Genomic DNA, 15,052 nt, shown 5'->3' on the forward strand with positions numbered 1-15,052 from the left:
TACAGAGAAAACATATTAAAAATAATAATAGAACCTACACACATGCTAATAAGCTTACCAGAGATCACACCCTGACTGCAGGAAGGGCTCTGGCAGGTGAACAGTCCTTCAAACCCCACCTAGGGGGTTGCCAGTGATTACAAGTTCATAATCGCCTTGGCTCACCCATGAATCTGAAAGTCTCTCCTTAATACAGTCTGGGTCTTTGACTTGATAATAGTTGATTCATAGACAATGGGTTTCTCCTCAGGGTGTAGCTTCAAAAGACTGGTGTGGGGGGTGTTGCATAACTGGAGGTATTAAATTTGCATATACCTCCCCTAGAGATTTCCTCGAGACAGGGCTGGCTGTAGGCATCAGCAAAACTAGCAGGTGCTTGGGGTGGCACATTCCGGCGCCAGCCATGCCGCCCCTAGAAATCTGCCCCAGCTCGCCTCCGCCTGCTCCCCTGAGTGCGCCACCCCCACCGCTCCGCTTCTCCCCCTCCCTCCCAGGCTTGCCGCGCACAGAACAGCTGTTTTGTGCGGCAAGCCTGGGAGGGCGGGAGGAGAAGCCGAGTGGCGGCGCGCTCGGGGGAGGCGGCGGTGGTGGAGCGGAGGTGAGCTGGGGCGGGAAGTGGTTCCTCTACACCCCCCCCATTACTTCCTGCGCTCCCCCCTCCTCGGTCACCTCCGCTCTGCCTGTTTCCCTGAACACGCTGCCTCTCCCTTGCCTGAGAGGGAGGGGGAAGAAGTGAAGCGGCGGCATGTTCAGGGGAGCAGGCGGAGTGGAGGTGAGCTAGGGCGGGAGGTTGCGGGGGGTGGAGCCACAGGAAGCAATGGAGGGGGAATGTGGCATGCCCAGGGGAGGAGGCGGGGTTGGGGATTCAGGGAAGGGGTGGAGTTGAGGCGGAGCTGGGGGTTGCGGGGGATGAAAAAAAAGCCGGGACTGCAAAAAATTTTTTTGCTCGGGCTGGCAAAAATCCTAGAGCCTGCCCTGCTTGGAGAACCACTTAACTTTAAAAGTTCTCATTGTTTCTAACAGTCTTTTGAAGCTCATAACACTTCCCAGGAATTAACACTTTAATAACTGCTGCAATTATGCCAGAAGAGTGTGCTTTGCCTGAACGTAGTCATATACCATTAATGACCTTCCTGAAAGGGTTGTTTCTCATCTAGCTCAAGCAGCTCACTAATTATGTAGAATCTTTTCCGAGTGTGTTTAAAGCTCCTCTGGTAAAATCTTTGCCTGTCTGCTGCAATATAGAATGCTTGGCTTGAAACCAGCCTAACGGGGTGAAGACCCTTATCTGAGCTGTGGAATCCATTCTCCGTTTGTCTTTTGTATGAGTGTATTAGCATGGCAGCTGCTATGGCACTACCTAAATGAATAATGATATATCAGTCACATCTTCCCTTCTCGCATGTTGCAACTAATTTCTCCGAGGTGAGGTGCGAATGCCTACTCCACTTGAGCTCTTAGAGGAGCAGGTTTCAGAGCCTGTCATAACTCTCAGGCTGGAGGATGCGGCATAAAACTGGTTCCTTGCAAAAGAAACATTCTATGTGATCGTTATTTAGGTTTTTATCTTGTACCCCGAGCTATTTCTCCGTGTGGTGAACAATTTGTTCTCTAGGATTTATCTTGCAGCATAACATAGTGAATAAGCAAACTGCTTTGAAAAGGTTTTAATTCTTAGACTGCACAGCAGCCTGTCAAACATTTGCTAACCATTAGTGTTTCTGTTGCAGTCAGTAAAGATTGAGTGCGTGTCTGTCATATAAATGACCTATGCTGTGAGCAGGTCTTTTAAATTCAGATGGGATCCTGTAGCTAGTCATGTTAACAAGGTTTTAATTTTGAGTGGAAACTAAATCTGCAAATTTTGTTCCTCTCCCTGCCAGCTTTACTACTTTAATTTTAGTAAGTGTGTGTCCACGCCAGTTACTGTGGCAACTTGTACTAGTGACACTGGAACAATGTTGCTATTGCAAGCAAAGTTTCTTGATATGAGGCTCCCATCATGCCACTGATTAAATTGAATGTTTTCTGCTAGCATTACCGAGTCGTCACAATGATACTCCTGAGGGATTGGTTCTTCTACCTTTTGGAGGCCTTCAGCTTCTCTGACTACCTGCTTCTCTAGAGGACCATATGCAAAGTCAGTTCTGTCTGCACTGCGACGTGTTGTCCATGCACTGGAACCTAATTAATAATCATTGCACTAGTTCTGGTGGGACTTGGTGGCACTGGGATTGAGACCTACGGCAGCTGCAGGTCTGGCAGTGTTGTCTAAGCCTTCCCTGCACCAGATGTCAAGATTTGTTTGTGGGTTTAACAAAACACATTATATTTCTCACTCTGCTACCTCAGACTCAGAGGCCACACACCAAGCCACTAGACTGGTTCATTTACAACGCATAAGCCTCAAGTGATAAATAAAATATGATGAAAATAATATTGTAAATACATGTTGTTTCACTTCCGGCCCCTCTCTTACCCTAACTAGATTGTGGCCTTCTGATACAGATGCATTGCTGTTAGCATTGGAAATACATTACTGTATACGAACTCCCAAGTAACCTGTGTTCATCTATGGCTGCAAATGACAAGACTTCCTACAAGAAATGGAGTACTTGTGGCACCTTAGAGACTAACAAATTTATTCGAGCATAAGCTACAGCTCACTTCATCATATGCCTACAAGAAATGTGATTAAAATCTATTGTCGTCTCTCTCTTCTTTATAGGCCTGTGATTGCAGTGTGGTTGGATCCCTCAGTTTCCAGTGTAACTCAGATACAGGCTGCTGCTCCTGCCACCCTAAATTCGCTGGGGACAAATGCACTCAGTGCAGACCGGGATATTGGAAATACCCACAGTGCATTCCCTGTGACTGCTTACTGGCAGGGACTGATCCTCAGACTTGTGATGCAGAGACGGAAAAATGTTCATGCGTTGATGGTACAGGGCAATGTAGCTGCAAGGTAAGGCAATGAGGTATGCAAGCTGACTTAATGGTGCCATGGGAACCTGCTTCAAAGTTAGTGGGAGTTTGTACTCGCTTATCACAACAGATTGTTAGTGAGATAACTTGGGACCTACAGTAAACACAAACTCTGTTAGCTGCTTGTAATAGTAGCCCTTTTTTCCTGGCCAAGGGTCTTGGAACTAGAGGGAGAAACAAACAATTAAATGTTACACTAAGTTGCTCTTTCATCCACTAAAGCTTAATAAAGCAAGTTCCTAAATGTGGCCTTGACTTAGATTTTTTTCTTATTTTAAGTTTTTCTTCCTGTCCTTACAGAACTGTTACCATGTTGGCCATATTCAGTGTACAAAATCAGCCGTTTGGCAAATTAGAATGACTTTTTGGGTGATAGCAACATTTGGGCCATATTCCATAGTCCTTAATTAATCCTTACTGGGACATTGACTTCAATGGGAGCTTTGTTGAGTAAGGCTATAGAATTTGTCACATTAATACTCATGCATCTCATCAGAGTGACTCCATTTTAGGATCCTTCATTCTGTTTCAATATCCAGACATGCAGAGAGAGTAGACAGCTAGTAATTAAGGAAGAGGGAGCTGAAATAACTATTATTGCTTGATAATTCTTTTATCAAATGGACATTAGTCGACACATTTTAGGCCTAAAGTATAGCTCCCAAAGGGAGAAAGGAGATTTTACAAAGCCTTATAAAGAAATGTTTTCTTTGGTTGGTTGGGTTTTAAAATTTTGATGAAAGCAGTTGTTTTTACTTACGTGATCCTGGCCACGTTGTGAATCAAAAAACAACAGCATGGAGCTCCTATATAAGAATCAGAAACCGTAACTGAGTAGGACCAAAAGCGGTGACATTGACCATTTAAGGCTGATAGGAAAAAAAAAGTTAAACAAAAGATGTAAATGAAATTAGATAGTCAACATTCTTTCAATTTTAATACTCTGATTTGGTGTTAGTAATAGAAATAGAGATTTTTTTTCCTGGTACGTTTTATATTGACATTGTTCTTTAAGTAAAAGATTCAGCTCTTTAATATTGGCTGTGAGTGTTTAAAATGCCACAGAATTGGTATAAAAATCCTTTCAAAAAGGCTCAGTGTAAATGATGGGTACATCCAGTGATACACAGTCTAGCTTTCTTTATTGGGAATAATGGCGTAGTGGAATTAAAAGTATTGACATTACAACAGTGAATAGCTGCACATTTCAGCCCTTTATATATTGTTCAATGACGCGGAAAAACAATCAGATGAAGAGAGAAAGTGGGAATGTTTTACCGCCCTTGATAGTTCTATAAAAATAAATTCCTCAGCTAGTACAGTCAGTACTGTACCTTAAATATTCTGATGTGTCAAGATAAACTCATAGCAGACAAAAGGTTTGATTAACTCATCAATTTTGGAGGGCATAATTTCACTGATTTTATCAATAAGCTATTAAGCACTTCATATCAAAAGTGCAATTTGTTGTCCTACAAGTACCTCTACCAACATGGAGCCAGCATCCTCTGCCCATACTTATCTAGTGGATGGAGGTATGATATATGTGTGATTGGAGGCTGAAAACCGTAAGCCTTAATTTTTTCCTTAAACCTACTCTTCTCATCCAAATCCCTTTATTGTGCATGGGCTGTGGGGCATGGAGTTGGTTTTGGTTTTTGGTGTGTCTAAATAAAGCTCTTCCCTGTGCTCTTGCAGGTTAACGTGGAAGGTGTCCACTGTGACAGGTGCAGGTCTGAAATGTTTGGACTCTATGCCAAAAACCCACTTGGCTGCAACAGCTGCTATTGCTTTGGTCTGACTACTCAGTGCAGTGAGGCAAAGGGACTGATCCGCATGTGGGTGAGTAGGGAACTGCTGAGCCGTGTAATGTGATAATGTAGTTTCCTGCTGGCTTCTTTTAGTCAGGCACAGAGAGGTAGCTAGGAAATGGCAAAACGTTTAAGCAATCTTTTCCCCTGCGTACTTTGAGAAGTAGAGAGAGGAGCATGTTCCATTAGACAATCAGGGTCAAGGCATTACAAAAAATTGTTTGATAGTGTAATAGATGTCAAGCCAAAGTAAAGCTATTAAAACCCAGTAAAAAGCAGTGTATTCAAGTGTGGGAAAATTGTACGGTGAAGATCCAGCACACTAGAGCACTGACACAGAGATGAGAATCAGAACTTGTTGCACAGTTTCCCTAACCATATTCCAGGGTCATTGTTGCTTGTAGTTAAATATGTCGATTTGATTTGATTTGATTAACTCCTCATTTTTCCCCTTATAATTTTTTTTAAAGTTGTGCTTGTGATAGATGCTGATCCATTTAAATCCTGGGTTGGTGGGTGGAGCCCAACTGAACAACAAAAGACCTGTCCCCCCAGAAGAGAGAGTTACCACAGATCCCATGCTGGATTGATAGTCCTCGTGACTGAAGTCCTCTGTTTATCTCTAGCACTTTTTCTTCCCCCCGATAGACGGAGAGGGATTCCAAATGAGCTGTGTTGGTGCAACTTTATCAATCCGACGTGGGTTGGGTCGAGAGGAAGGTGATAAGACCAGTCATGCCACAGAGCTAATGAAAGCATCAATCCTTTTGCAAACTCTGTTTTGGTCTTTACATGAGGGAATAAAGCTGAAGCATTATTTAAAGCTGGGGGTTTTTTTATTCTCTTTTTATTCACTCCTCTTTGAATTCTGAGATTTAAACAAGACTTTGCAGATTCACATTATAGGCTACCTGGGCCTTTATAGTTTTGAATACTCCAGTCTATCTCAAAACAGAGTCAGTGCCATTTGAAAAGCCATAAATTCACAAACTTCATGCGGCTGATGAAAATCTTTAATGCAGTTCACGTGTGTTAACCATTTTCTTGCTGGCTGATGTACTTGGTGAATAGTAGCAAGACCCACTCCAGGAACATGACTTTGAAGTTGGCAGCTGGAACGAATACTTCCAAGTCCTGTCACTGAACAACAGCTCCTGAGAATATAATCAGCACAATAATTGAATACCGTGCTGGGCCTCTCCTCTTCCTCAGTGCCCAAATGGCATTTTGTGAAACCCAGATGTGATTTCTTCATTAGCTTAATTGTTGTTCCTGACTCCTTAGCATTATGGTGTCTGCAATTCTGATTTTTTATTTTATTGTTCTCTGTGTTTGTCCAGCTTGCTGCATGCTTTCTATGAACAATCTCGGTAATTCTGGGCAGAAGTTATTCCAGTTTTCTTTTAACCACAGCAATGATTTGGCTGGCATATTATTGGTTTTCTTTCAGTGAGGTTGCTAACATCTAAATAGTTGTGGAATACCATTACATTATCCAATCAGTGCGACTTTTGGGCTCACACAGTTTAGTGTATTTGAGAACACAATAATTTGTTTGAATTTTAAATGAAAAAGATGCAAGTGGGGCTGGGCAGTACAATGAGTTCATGCACTTGCCTGAGACTCAAAACAGATTAGAACTGGAAAAGGAGATATTTTATTGTGGTACAGGATCACATAAACAACTGATCTGTCTACATCTCAGAAAAAGTTCCTCATTCCCACGCCCTGTTCCCGCCCCAAACCTCAGGAAGAATGCTCAGTACAGCCTTAGGGCTGCTAATAGTAAATAGATATTCTCACACTGGTCACCAGGTTTCACCAATCATAACAAAAATACCTAAAACATTACACTCCTTCCCCTCTAAATCATTCCTAATAATAAACATAAAACATTAACATTGCAACAACAAAATAAAACCTCCTGACTAATTGGCTGGGTACACTACCTCAAACCTCAGGCAAATGCAAGGGATTTTCTGCCATGGCTAGCATAATTGCCTTATCTTTGGGCTCCCCTGAGACCTCTTCCACTTGGTTCCCCAAGAATTCAGTCTGACTCCAGTCTCATTACTCAGGTTCTTTTGTTTGGCATACAGGAAAGCTACAGTGAGTGGATCATACTCAAATGTGGGTGGGTGTAGGTCATACCTCACAAACCTCTTCTTTTGTATACATTTACACATGACATTGGATCCCCCACACGTTTCAGGATTGGCTTTGTCACTTTGTAGGAACCAATCCCTGTACAGCATGCTCTGTCCACACACTGTCCATGCACAATTTATTCCTTACCTCATCTTATATTTCAGGAATATCTTACCTGTTGTTATCTTGACCACTGTAAATGATTCCCTGGGTGTTCCCCCTTATCTTAGTTAGTACAGACGTTTTGTTTCCAGCCTGCTGATCCATTTGCCTCCTTAATTCTGTCTCCCAAGAAATGAGGCCTCACCCATGTCCATTACTCATGTCAAGCCTACATCTTACTACTACAAGTCCAGTCTATCTCTAGGTTTGGGAGATTTTCTGGAACTGTACAATGGAAACACCTGCAATCCTTGATCAGTAGCAGGTGCAGAAGGACTTTCTGATAATACAACCATCTCTGCAGGCTTAACGTCCAAGTCTCACTATTTCTGGAAGTAACAATTGGGTAGTCTAATGACTCTGCAACTCCTGTTACTTCAATATCCAAATGAGAATTGTCTAGTGACTTCCCATGGTACTGCAGATGAACATGACTGTGATATCTATAAATGTGCCTCCCATCTGATAACTCAGTTACCCAACAAAGTGGTTTTGCATGTGCTATGATGCGAACAGTTAACCAGTTCGTGCTGTAAGAGCATATACTGCATTATGTGCACCTTCTTGGTGACACTCAGACATCATAGTATAACTTTTGTGCTGCGTGCTTTTCCTTCAACTTAGCAGCTTTAACAGAGTGTAGAGAGTCCAAATGAGTTCTTAGTTTCCTTCCCATTAAGAGTTTCGGCAGGTGACTTTCCTGTTGTGGCTAGCGGCATCATGCAATACTGGAAAAGAAGCCTGGTCATTTTGGCTTCTGTGCCATCTTCTCCATTCCCTCTTTTATGATTTGGACAGCCCACTGTACTAGGCCCTTGAGGAAGGGTGATTTGGTGCAGTCCTACTGTATTTGATGCTGGGTTTTTTTCCCATAAATTCCTGAAATACAGCACCAGTGAGCTGGGGACCATTGTCACTCATCACTGTCTCAAGAAATCCAAAAGTGGAAAATGTAAGTTCAAGTTTATCAAGTGTAGCCTCAGCTGTGGAGGAGGGCATTGCGTATGCCTCAGTCCATTTTGAATGAACATAAATTATTATTAAAAACGTTTTCCCCATAAATGGACCTGCATAGTCTACATGAAGCCTCACATAGGGTCACTGAAACTACCTGCATGAGTGCAAAGGAACTTTCAGTGGAGTATGATGGCTAGATTGTGCAACAGTGTGTGGTTTGCCAACAGTCTCGATTTTCTGATCCATTCCCGGGCACCACACACAACTGAACGGTGACCCCCTCCATGTGAACAATGCCAGGATGTGCTTCATGTATCAACTTCAATACCACTGGTTTGGAGGTATGATCACTCAGGATTCTAATAATAAGCACCCAATCTGGACACGTGAAGAATCCTTTAGGAAGTAATAATGTTGAAGCTCTGTGCTTACTCTCTCTGTCCAGCCAGTTGTAACCACTCTCTGCACTCACAATAATAATGGGTCTCGCTCTGTCTCTCTTTTTATCTGTGCTGCCTCAATTAGAGAAGTGGACAGTAGTACAATATGGAGGATGGTTCCTATAGGTTGAGGTACTCTGGGCGGGCTATCCGGTAAAGGAAGTCTACTCAGAGCATCTCAATGCTTTTCTAGGTTTATAATCAAACTCATAGTCATAAGCTGATAAAGTGAGAGCCCATCTCTGAATTCTGGCACATACCATAGGGGGTACAGGTTTGTGCTCACCAAACAGATCTTTCAGAGGTTTATGGTCTGTGCATAACAAAATGCCTGCCATATAGGTAAGAGTGAAACTTCTTTACCCTCAAAGACTACTGCTAGCCCTTCTCATTCTGGTTTTGGGGGGGAAATTCTGCTGGAGCTAGTGACCTTGTTGCATTACTGATTGGATGCTCAGACCCATCTGACATTCAGTGGGCTAGTACCACTCCCATCCCATATCATGAGGCATCATAAGACAAGACTAGCTTTTTCTGGATTTCATAATGAACTAAAAAGTTTGACTGCAGCAATTCCTTTGCTTCTGCAAAAGCTATTTCTTGTTTTTGACTTCACTAGAATTTTATCCCTTTCTGTAATAGTACAGTTGCCATTTGGGTAAAAATTTGGCTAGAAAGGACACGGACTTTGGTGGTGGTGCCTTCTCCTCTAGAGAATGTAAACCAGTTGCAGCAGTTTTGTTTCCAGGTATGTTACTCCAGCAGACTGAAAAATACACTTCTCCATCTTAAGATGCATACTGCTTCAGCCAATTATTGTAGGACCTGGTCCAAATTTTGCAAGTGTTCTGACTCAGATTCCCCTGTAATCAGGATATCATCAAGGTGGACTCAGACACATGGCATGCCTTTGTATAAATTGTCCATTGCCCTTTGATAAATACTTGGCTCTGCTTACACTCTGAAGGGGAGGCAGTTGTAATGAAACAACACCTTGGGAGTATTGATCATTACGTAGCTGTTAGAACCATCGTCCAGAGGTATTTGGAGATTTGCATTACTTAAATCAGTTTTTGTGAAAGGTTTTCCCACAGATAAGGTAGCATACAGGTCTTCAATCCTGAGGAGTGGATACCTATCTAACTTGGCCACACGGTTGTAGTCCCAGCATAGCCTCACTCCACCAACTGATTTCAACACTGGGATAATAGGAGCAGCCTAGACTGAGAATTGGACAGGCTCAGTAATACCAGCTAGCTGTAATTGGTCCAGTTCTGGTTCTACCTCATGGTTCTTGGCATAGGGTACTTGACTTGGCTTAAAGAAACATGGTTTAGCATCTGGATCCATGTAAATTCTGCCAGTGACCCCTTTCAAAGTAACAAGACCCTCCTTGAACAGCTCTGAGTGTTTTTTCAAAAAGTGCTTCTACATGTAGCATATAGAGATGGCTGGTAACTGCCCTGTTACATTTTAATAGCTTTAACCAGTCTTACCCGAGGAGGCTGGGACCTTCCCCCTTTACTACTCCTAAAGGTAAGCATAGCTTTTGATCCTGGTATCCCACCTCCACATTGACTTTACCTCTCACTGGAACTTGTTCTTCTGTATATATACATAACACCACCTTTGCTATTCCCAGCTATAGTGTATTGTTCCTTGGCCACAACTGGTGATGTGTAACTTCACTGATTATAGATAGAGAAGCTCCTGTATCAGTTTCCATGGTTATTCTTTGTCCATCAATTGTAACATCCACTTGCAGTGCCATCTCCTTTTGGCTTTCGTTGGTAACATTAAACGTCGTATACCTCAAGTCCTCAGTTCCTCTTCCTTCTCTGCAATATGACAAGCCTCTTTCTTGTGACCCACATTTTCCCTTCCATATGTCCATTTTGTACAGCATGCTTTTGTAAGATGACTTCACTTCTGGCAAATCCAGCACTCTGTAGCCTTATATGGGGAGGGGTATTTGGTCATGTTTCTCCTCACCTCTAAAGCAATGTTGTGTGTTCGTAAGGAGGTACCTCTGTTTAATTAAAGATTCATTTATTTTGTGTGAAATGCTGGACAATTTGTGTATGGCAGGTCCCCACAACAGTTTGGCTATCTAACTGTTGTTTAGTGCTTCCCTATAAATCCAAAACATGCTGCGTACCTACTTCCATACCTTACGCTATTTCCAGAGCTTTGTCAAAACTAAGGTGGACTCTGCCAACAAACATCTTTGAACTCTTTCATCACTGAACCACAGATAAGTCTATCCCACAGCATGGCATTTACTGTATCTCCAAAACCACAAAGCTCTGATAAATAACGCAGTTCTTCTACAAAAACTACTATGGACCACATTCCAGGCTGGTGGGAGAAACGGTTAAATTCAAAATGCTGCACAATCTCTGGTGGCCTGGGGTTATAATGGTGCAAGACAACTTTAACCAGCTCATCAAAGGATTTGGCATGGGCCTTTTCCAGTGCCACTAAACTTCTAATTAAACTGTATGTTTTTGCTCCAAAAACTCTCAATAACATGGCATGTTTCTTGTTATCATCCTCTTTACCATTTGCAATGAAGTACTGCGAGAATCTGGGAGTACTGAATCCAGTTATCCCATTCTGCATCATACTCTTTCATTTTTCCATATGCAGCCATATGGAAAGGCAAAAAAAGGTTGTTACTTGCACAGTATGTAGAACTGTCTGATGGTTGTTTTCAGTTTATCCTCATTGCCAATGTAGTATATGGAGACCCAAAATGGATTAGAACTGAAAAAGGAGATATTTTATTGTGGTACAGGATCACAAAGACAACTAATCAGTCTCCATCTTGGAAAAAATTCCTCACATTGCTCCAACCCAGTGGCGCATGCTCAGTACAGTCTTAGAGCTTCTAACAGTAAATAGTTATTCTCACATTCGCTGTCCGGTAGCAATAAATGTAACAAAAATGCCTATATTACGCCTGTCTACCCTGTAAGTCTAGATCTTAAGTGAAAATAAGAGGTGTGTTTCATCGTAATATAAGATTCTCAGACTCTGTACAGAGGTGTGGCCCAGGACTGAAATAACAGACATATCAAAGTCTTATGAACAAGCTACATTGGCAAAGGTCTGTGAAGAGCTTGCAGACACGTGCTCATATCACACGGTGTTTGGCTCTAGCCAGTGCTGCTTTTTCCTCACTATCATGAGCACTAAATGCAAAGGGCTAGATGGTGGAACTCTTACAGTGCACAACACTTACTCAAATAGTTCTGTTTAGTGGGACTACGCACATGACTAAGGGCTAGTGTGAAAGTAAGTACAACCAGTTTTTAAGAGAATAAAAAATAAAAGAATAACGAGACTTTGCCTACATGAAAAAAGCTTGAAAAAATATTTTTTTTTCTTTTTAATCCCTTTAATATGTGCAGCTGACGTTGAAGCCGGAACAGATGGTTCTTCCACTGGTAGATGAAAACCTTCAGGACAATACTACCAGAGGGGTTGTATTCCAGCATCCAGAGATAGTAGCTAACATTGAACTGGTGATGCAAGATCTCCAATCAGAACCTATTTACTGGAAACTTCCAGAGCAATTTGAAGGACGAAAGGTAAAGATGATTTCTTTGAATTCTGACAAAAATTGACATTTTATAAATGCTTCTGATTCCTCTATTGGGAAAATGACAGCAAACTGGAAGGTGCTTGCAAAGAATAAATATTTTTGTCAGTACCGTTTGTCAAGGAAAAATTGTCACAAAAATAATTGGAAATTCTATTAATTGTCATCAAAACTTGGAATCCTGTAACATCAATACTATCTTAAACTAGATATTTAATCATATAAATATATAAGAAATATGCTGCTAATGGGAATTTTATTGTCCATCGAAGGCAATGATAGCCAACAGATCTGTCAGGAATTCCAGATTTTACCTTGTGATTTTATTTATTTGCACAAGATGGAGCTTTTCACAAAACTACTACTAAAAAAAAGGTGGGGGGATTGTATTAAGTTAATATTTCACTCAGGTGACTCCCTGCCTCTCCCAATCTGACAGAAATGTTACACAAGCTTTGTATGTCTTGTGTGGACACAGTTTGTTGAAAATGTTTGAAACAGCCTTCTCTTTGGGCCTTTTGCACCTCTGTGGCTCTATTGTGTGTTGCACTTTTGAAGTCCCCTGATTGGGCTCATGGGAATGTTGATATTCCCACAGACTCTCACAAAGAGGGACATTTATTTTTACAGTTCTGCAGAAACAGATTACCTTCATGTATGTCTGTGCACAATCCTTGATCTCCATGTATTCCAAGTAGCACATGCCTCTGTGTACACACACACACACACACACGCGTATTTATACATCCATTTGTAATACTTACATATCCATCATGTATACACAGAGATATAGTTGTAGCTAACTGTAACTGGTATCTCTGTTTGCTTCGTTAGCTGACTGCTTATGGAGGGAAACTGAAATATGCTATCTACTTTGAAGCACGCGAGGAGACGGGTTTTGCTACCTATAATCCTCAAGTCATCATCAGAGGTGGGCCTCCCACACGTACTAGAACTATCATCCGGCATATGGCTGCCCCTTTGATTGGCCAGCTGACGAGGCATGAGATAGAGATGACTGAGGTAACGTTTTAGTCAGTTCTGTTTCAGAATGTTAACCCTTGGTTCTGTTGATACTGTTAACTGGCTGGCTTTTGTGTTACTGTTTCCTTCAGCATGAATGGAGATATCATGGTGATGACGCAAGAGTCAGTAGTACTGTGACACGTGAGGACTTCATGGATGTGCTTTACAACATTCATTACATTCTTATTAAAGCTTCTCATGGCAGCATCATGAGACAAAGCAGGTAACAATTTCATGCAATAGCCTGAAATACTGCAGTCATCCCAGCTAATTCACTTGAGACTTCAAACTGATTTTTTAATCCAGGCACAAAATCAGTGGGATGTACAAGAAGAGTAGGGTGTCCAGTATAGCTGGAGAAGTGGAAGAAAGGAATTGTATTAAGAGAAAACCATAATTATTGTAGCCAAATGAGACTTTTATTCTCAGTATCCCAAAGCCAAGAAAAAAGCAAAAATATATTTTGTAAACAGATTTGAATGCTATGCAGATATTGTGTTATTATATAAATATGAATTTTGGCCTGTGAAATATTTGTCTCTTGGCAATCAGTAGTGAATAAATGATTAGTGATGCAAATAGTGCCCAGTTAAAATGACACTAGGCATATATAGGCAAATTAAAAGTAATAGGCTACAAATATCTCTATCAAGATATAGAATTTCGAGAAGGTACTACTATGGTGGTAGAATTAAAAAGATATAGTGTAACTTTGCAATATTTGTGTAACAGAGACATGGAAGACTAGTATCTGTGCCCTAAAAGTGATAGAAGCAGATGGTTGTTATTTATTATTAATTATTAATTTTTGTAAGTAATTTTAAAGGAACTAACCATCCATTCTCCAAAACTTGGATGTCCCCTGCAGCTGCGGGTGTCAGTCGGTTCATATTGTCTATTTTTGGCATGGTTAATTTACAACATTGTGTGATGTGCACAGGGAAACCTCAGCTTAGAGGAGTGGGAAAGTAATTCTGATACCTCATGGAAAACTTTGAAAAGCATTCTCTTTGCTCCGGAAAAATATTCCATCAATTTATATCAATCACTGTTAGCACTACAGAGCCCAGCTCAGCTGTGGAGGGTGAGGTGACTCTATCCTGGCTCATGCATCATAAGAAAAAATGCTATACGATTTTCATTTTCAGAATCTTTATGCTGAGGTGTACAGAGATGGACACCTTATTCACAGCTAGCTACACCAAAGCATAATGCACCTTGATTGGGTCAGGGCTACCAATGATGATGTGTAAATCAGGAGACGAGAGATCGGCTTTCCAATTTCAGGGTGTGTTTGCAAGGATAGCAGTTACAAAACCAAGATGCCATTTTTACAGAGTCACATTACAGGGTATAGCCTTTTATATAGCAGCGGGACTTGTTAAAGAGTTAATCTATTCCCTTTCTGGTACCTCTCCACCTGAAGTCATAGTCCTTGTGTATGATATCACAACTGATATGAAGATAATTGTCACAATAAAGTTTTATGATATCTGTCTAGGCATTTATATAATGCTCATCACCATGATATTTGAGACACTAGGTGGAGAATTAGCAGGCAAACCCCTGCAATCTATACTCAAGCAAAATGCCTGTTGATTTCAGAGGAAATGTCATTTGAATAAGAACAGCAGAATCAATCCCAAAAATTCCTTAGAAGACCTTGGAAGATTTCCCTAAGAACTAGAGACTTTGATTCAGGAGAGAAGTTAGACCACAGACTTAAGTCCATCCCTATTCAGAACAGCCCTTACGCACATGCTTACCTTTGAACATGTTCTTAAGTCCAGTGACTTATAGTTAAGCATGTGCTTTAGTTGTGTCCTGGATGCTTTCCTGATTTGGAGCCTAACTCTTAACAAGCAAAGCTTCTCTTCTCACCCAGTTGCCATTAGAAATAAAGTCTGAGGGAAGAGAGT

At 41.4% G+C, this 15,052-nt stretch overlaps 1 protein-coding gene across 3 annotated transcripts in view; it reads left to right on the forward strand.

The window, feature by feature from the left end:
• The window catches only part of LAMA2 (laminin subunit alpha 2), a 476,685-nt gene that overhangs the window by 322,328 nt on the left and 139,305 nt on the right, over positions 1 to 15,052 (forward strand). For all 3 annotated transcript variants that reach the window (XM_075126729.1, XM_075126730.1, XM_048844580.2), the window contains 5 exons: positions 2,729 to 2,965; positions 4,684 to 4,827; positions 11,917 to 12,096; positions 12,942 to 13,130; positions 13,223 to 13,356. In XM_075126729.1, coding sequence (XP_074982830.1) covers positions 2,729 to 2,965; positions 4,684 to 4,827; positions 11,917 to 12,096; positions 12,942 to 13,130; positions 13,223 to 13,356 — 884 coding nt within the window. The remainder of the gene's footprint in view (positions 1 to 2,728; positions 2,966 to 4,683; positions 4,828 to 11,916; positions 12,097 to 12,941; positions 13,131 to 13,222; positions 13,357 to 15,052) is intronic.

This window comes from Caretta caretta, chromosome 3 (assembly GCF_965140235.1).
Source record: "Caretta caretta isolate rCarCar2 chromosome 3, rCarCar1.hap1, whole genome shotgun sequence".
In the NCBI taxonomy this organism is placed as follows: Eukaryota; Metazoa; Chordata; order Testudines; family Cheloniidae; genus Caretta; species Caretta caretta.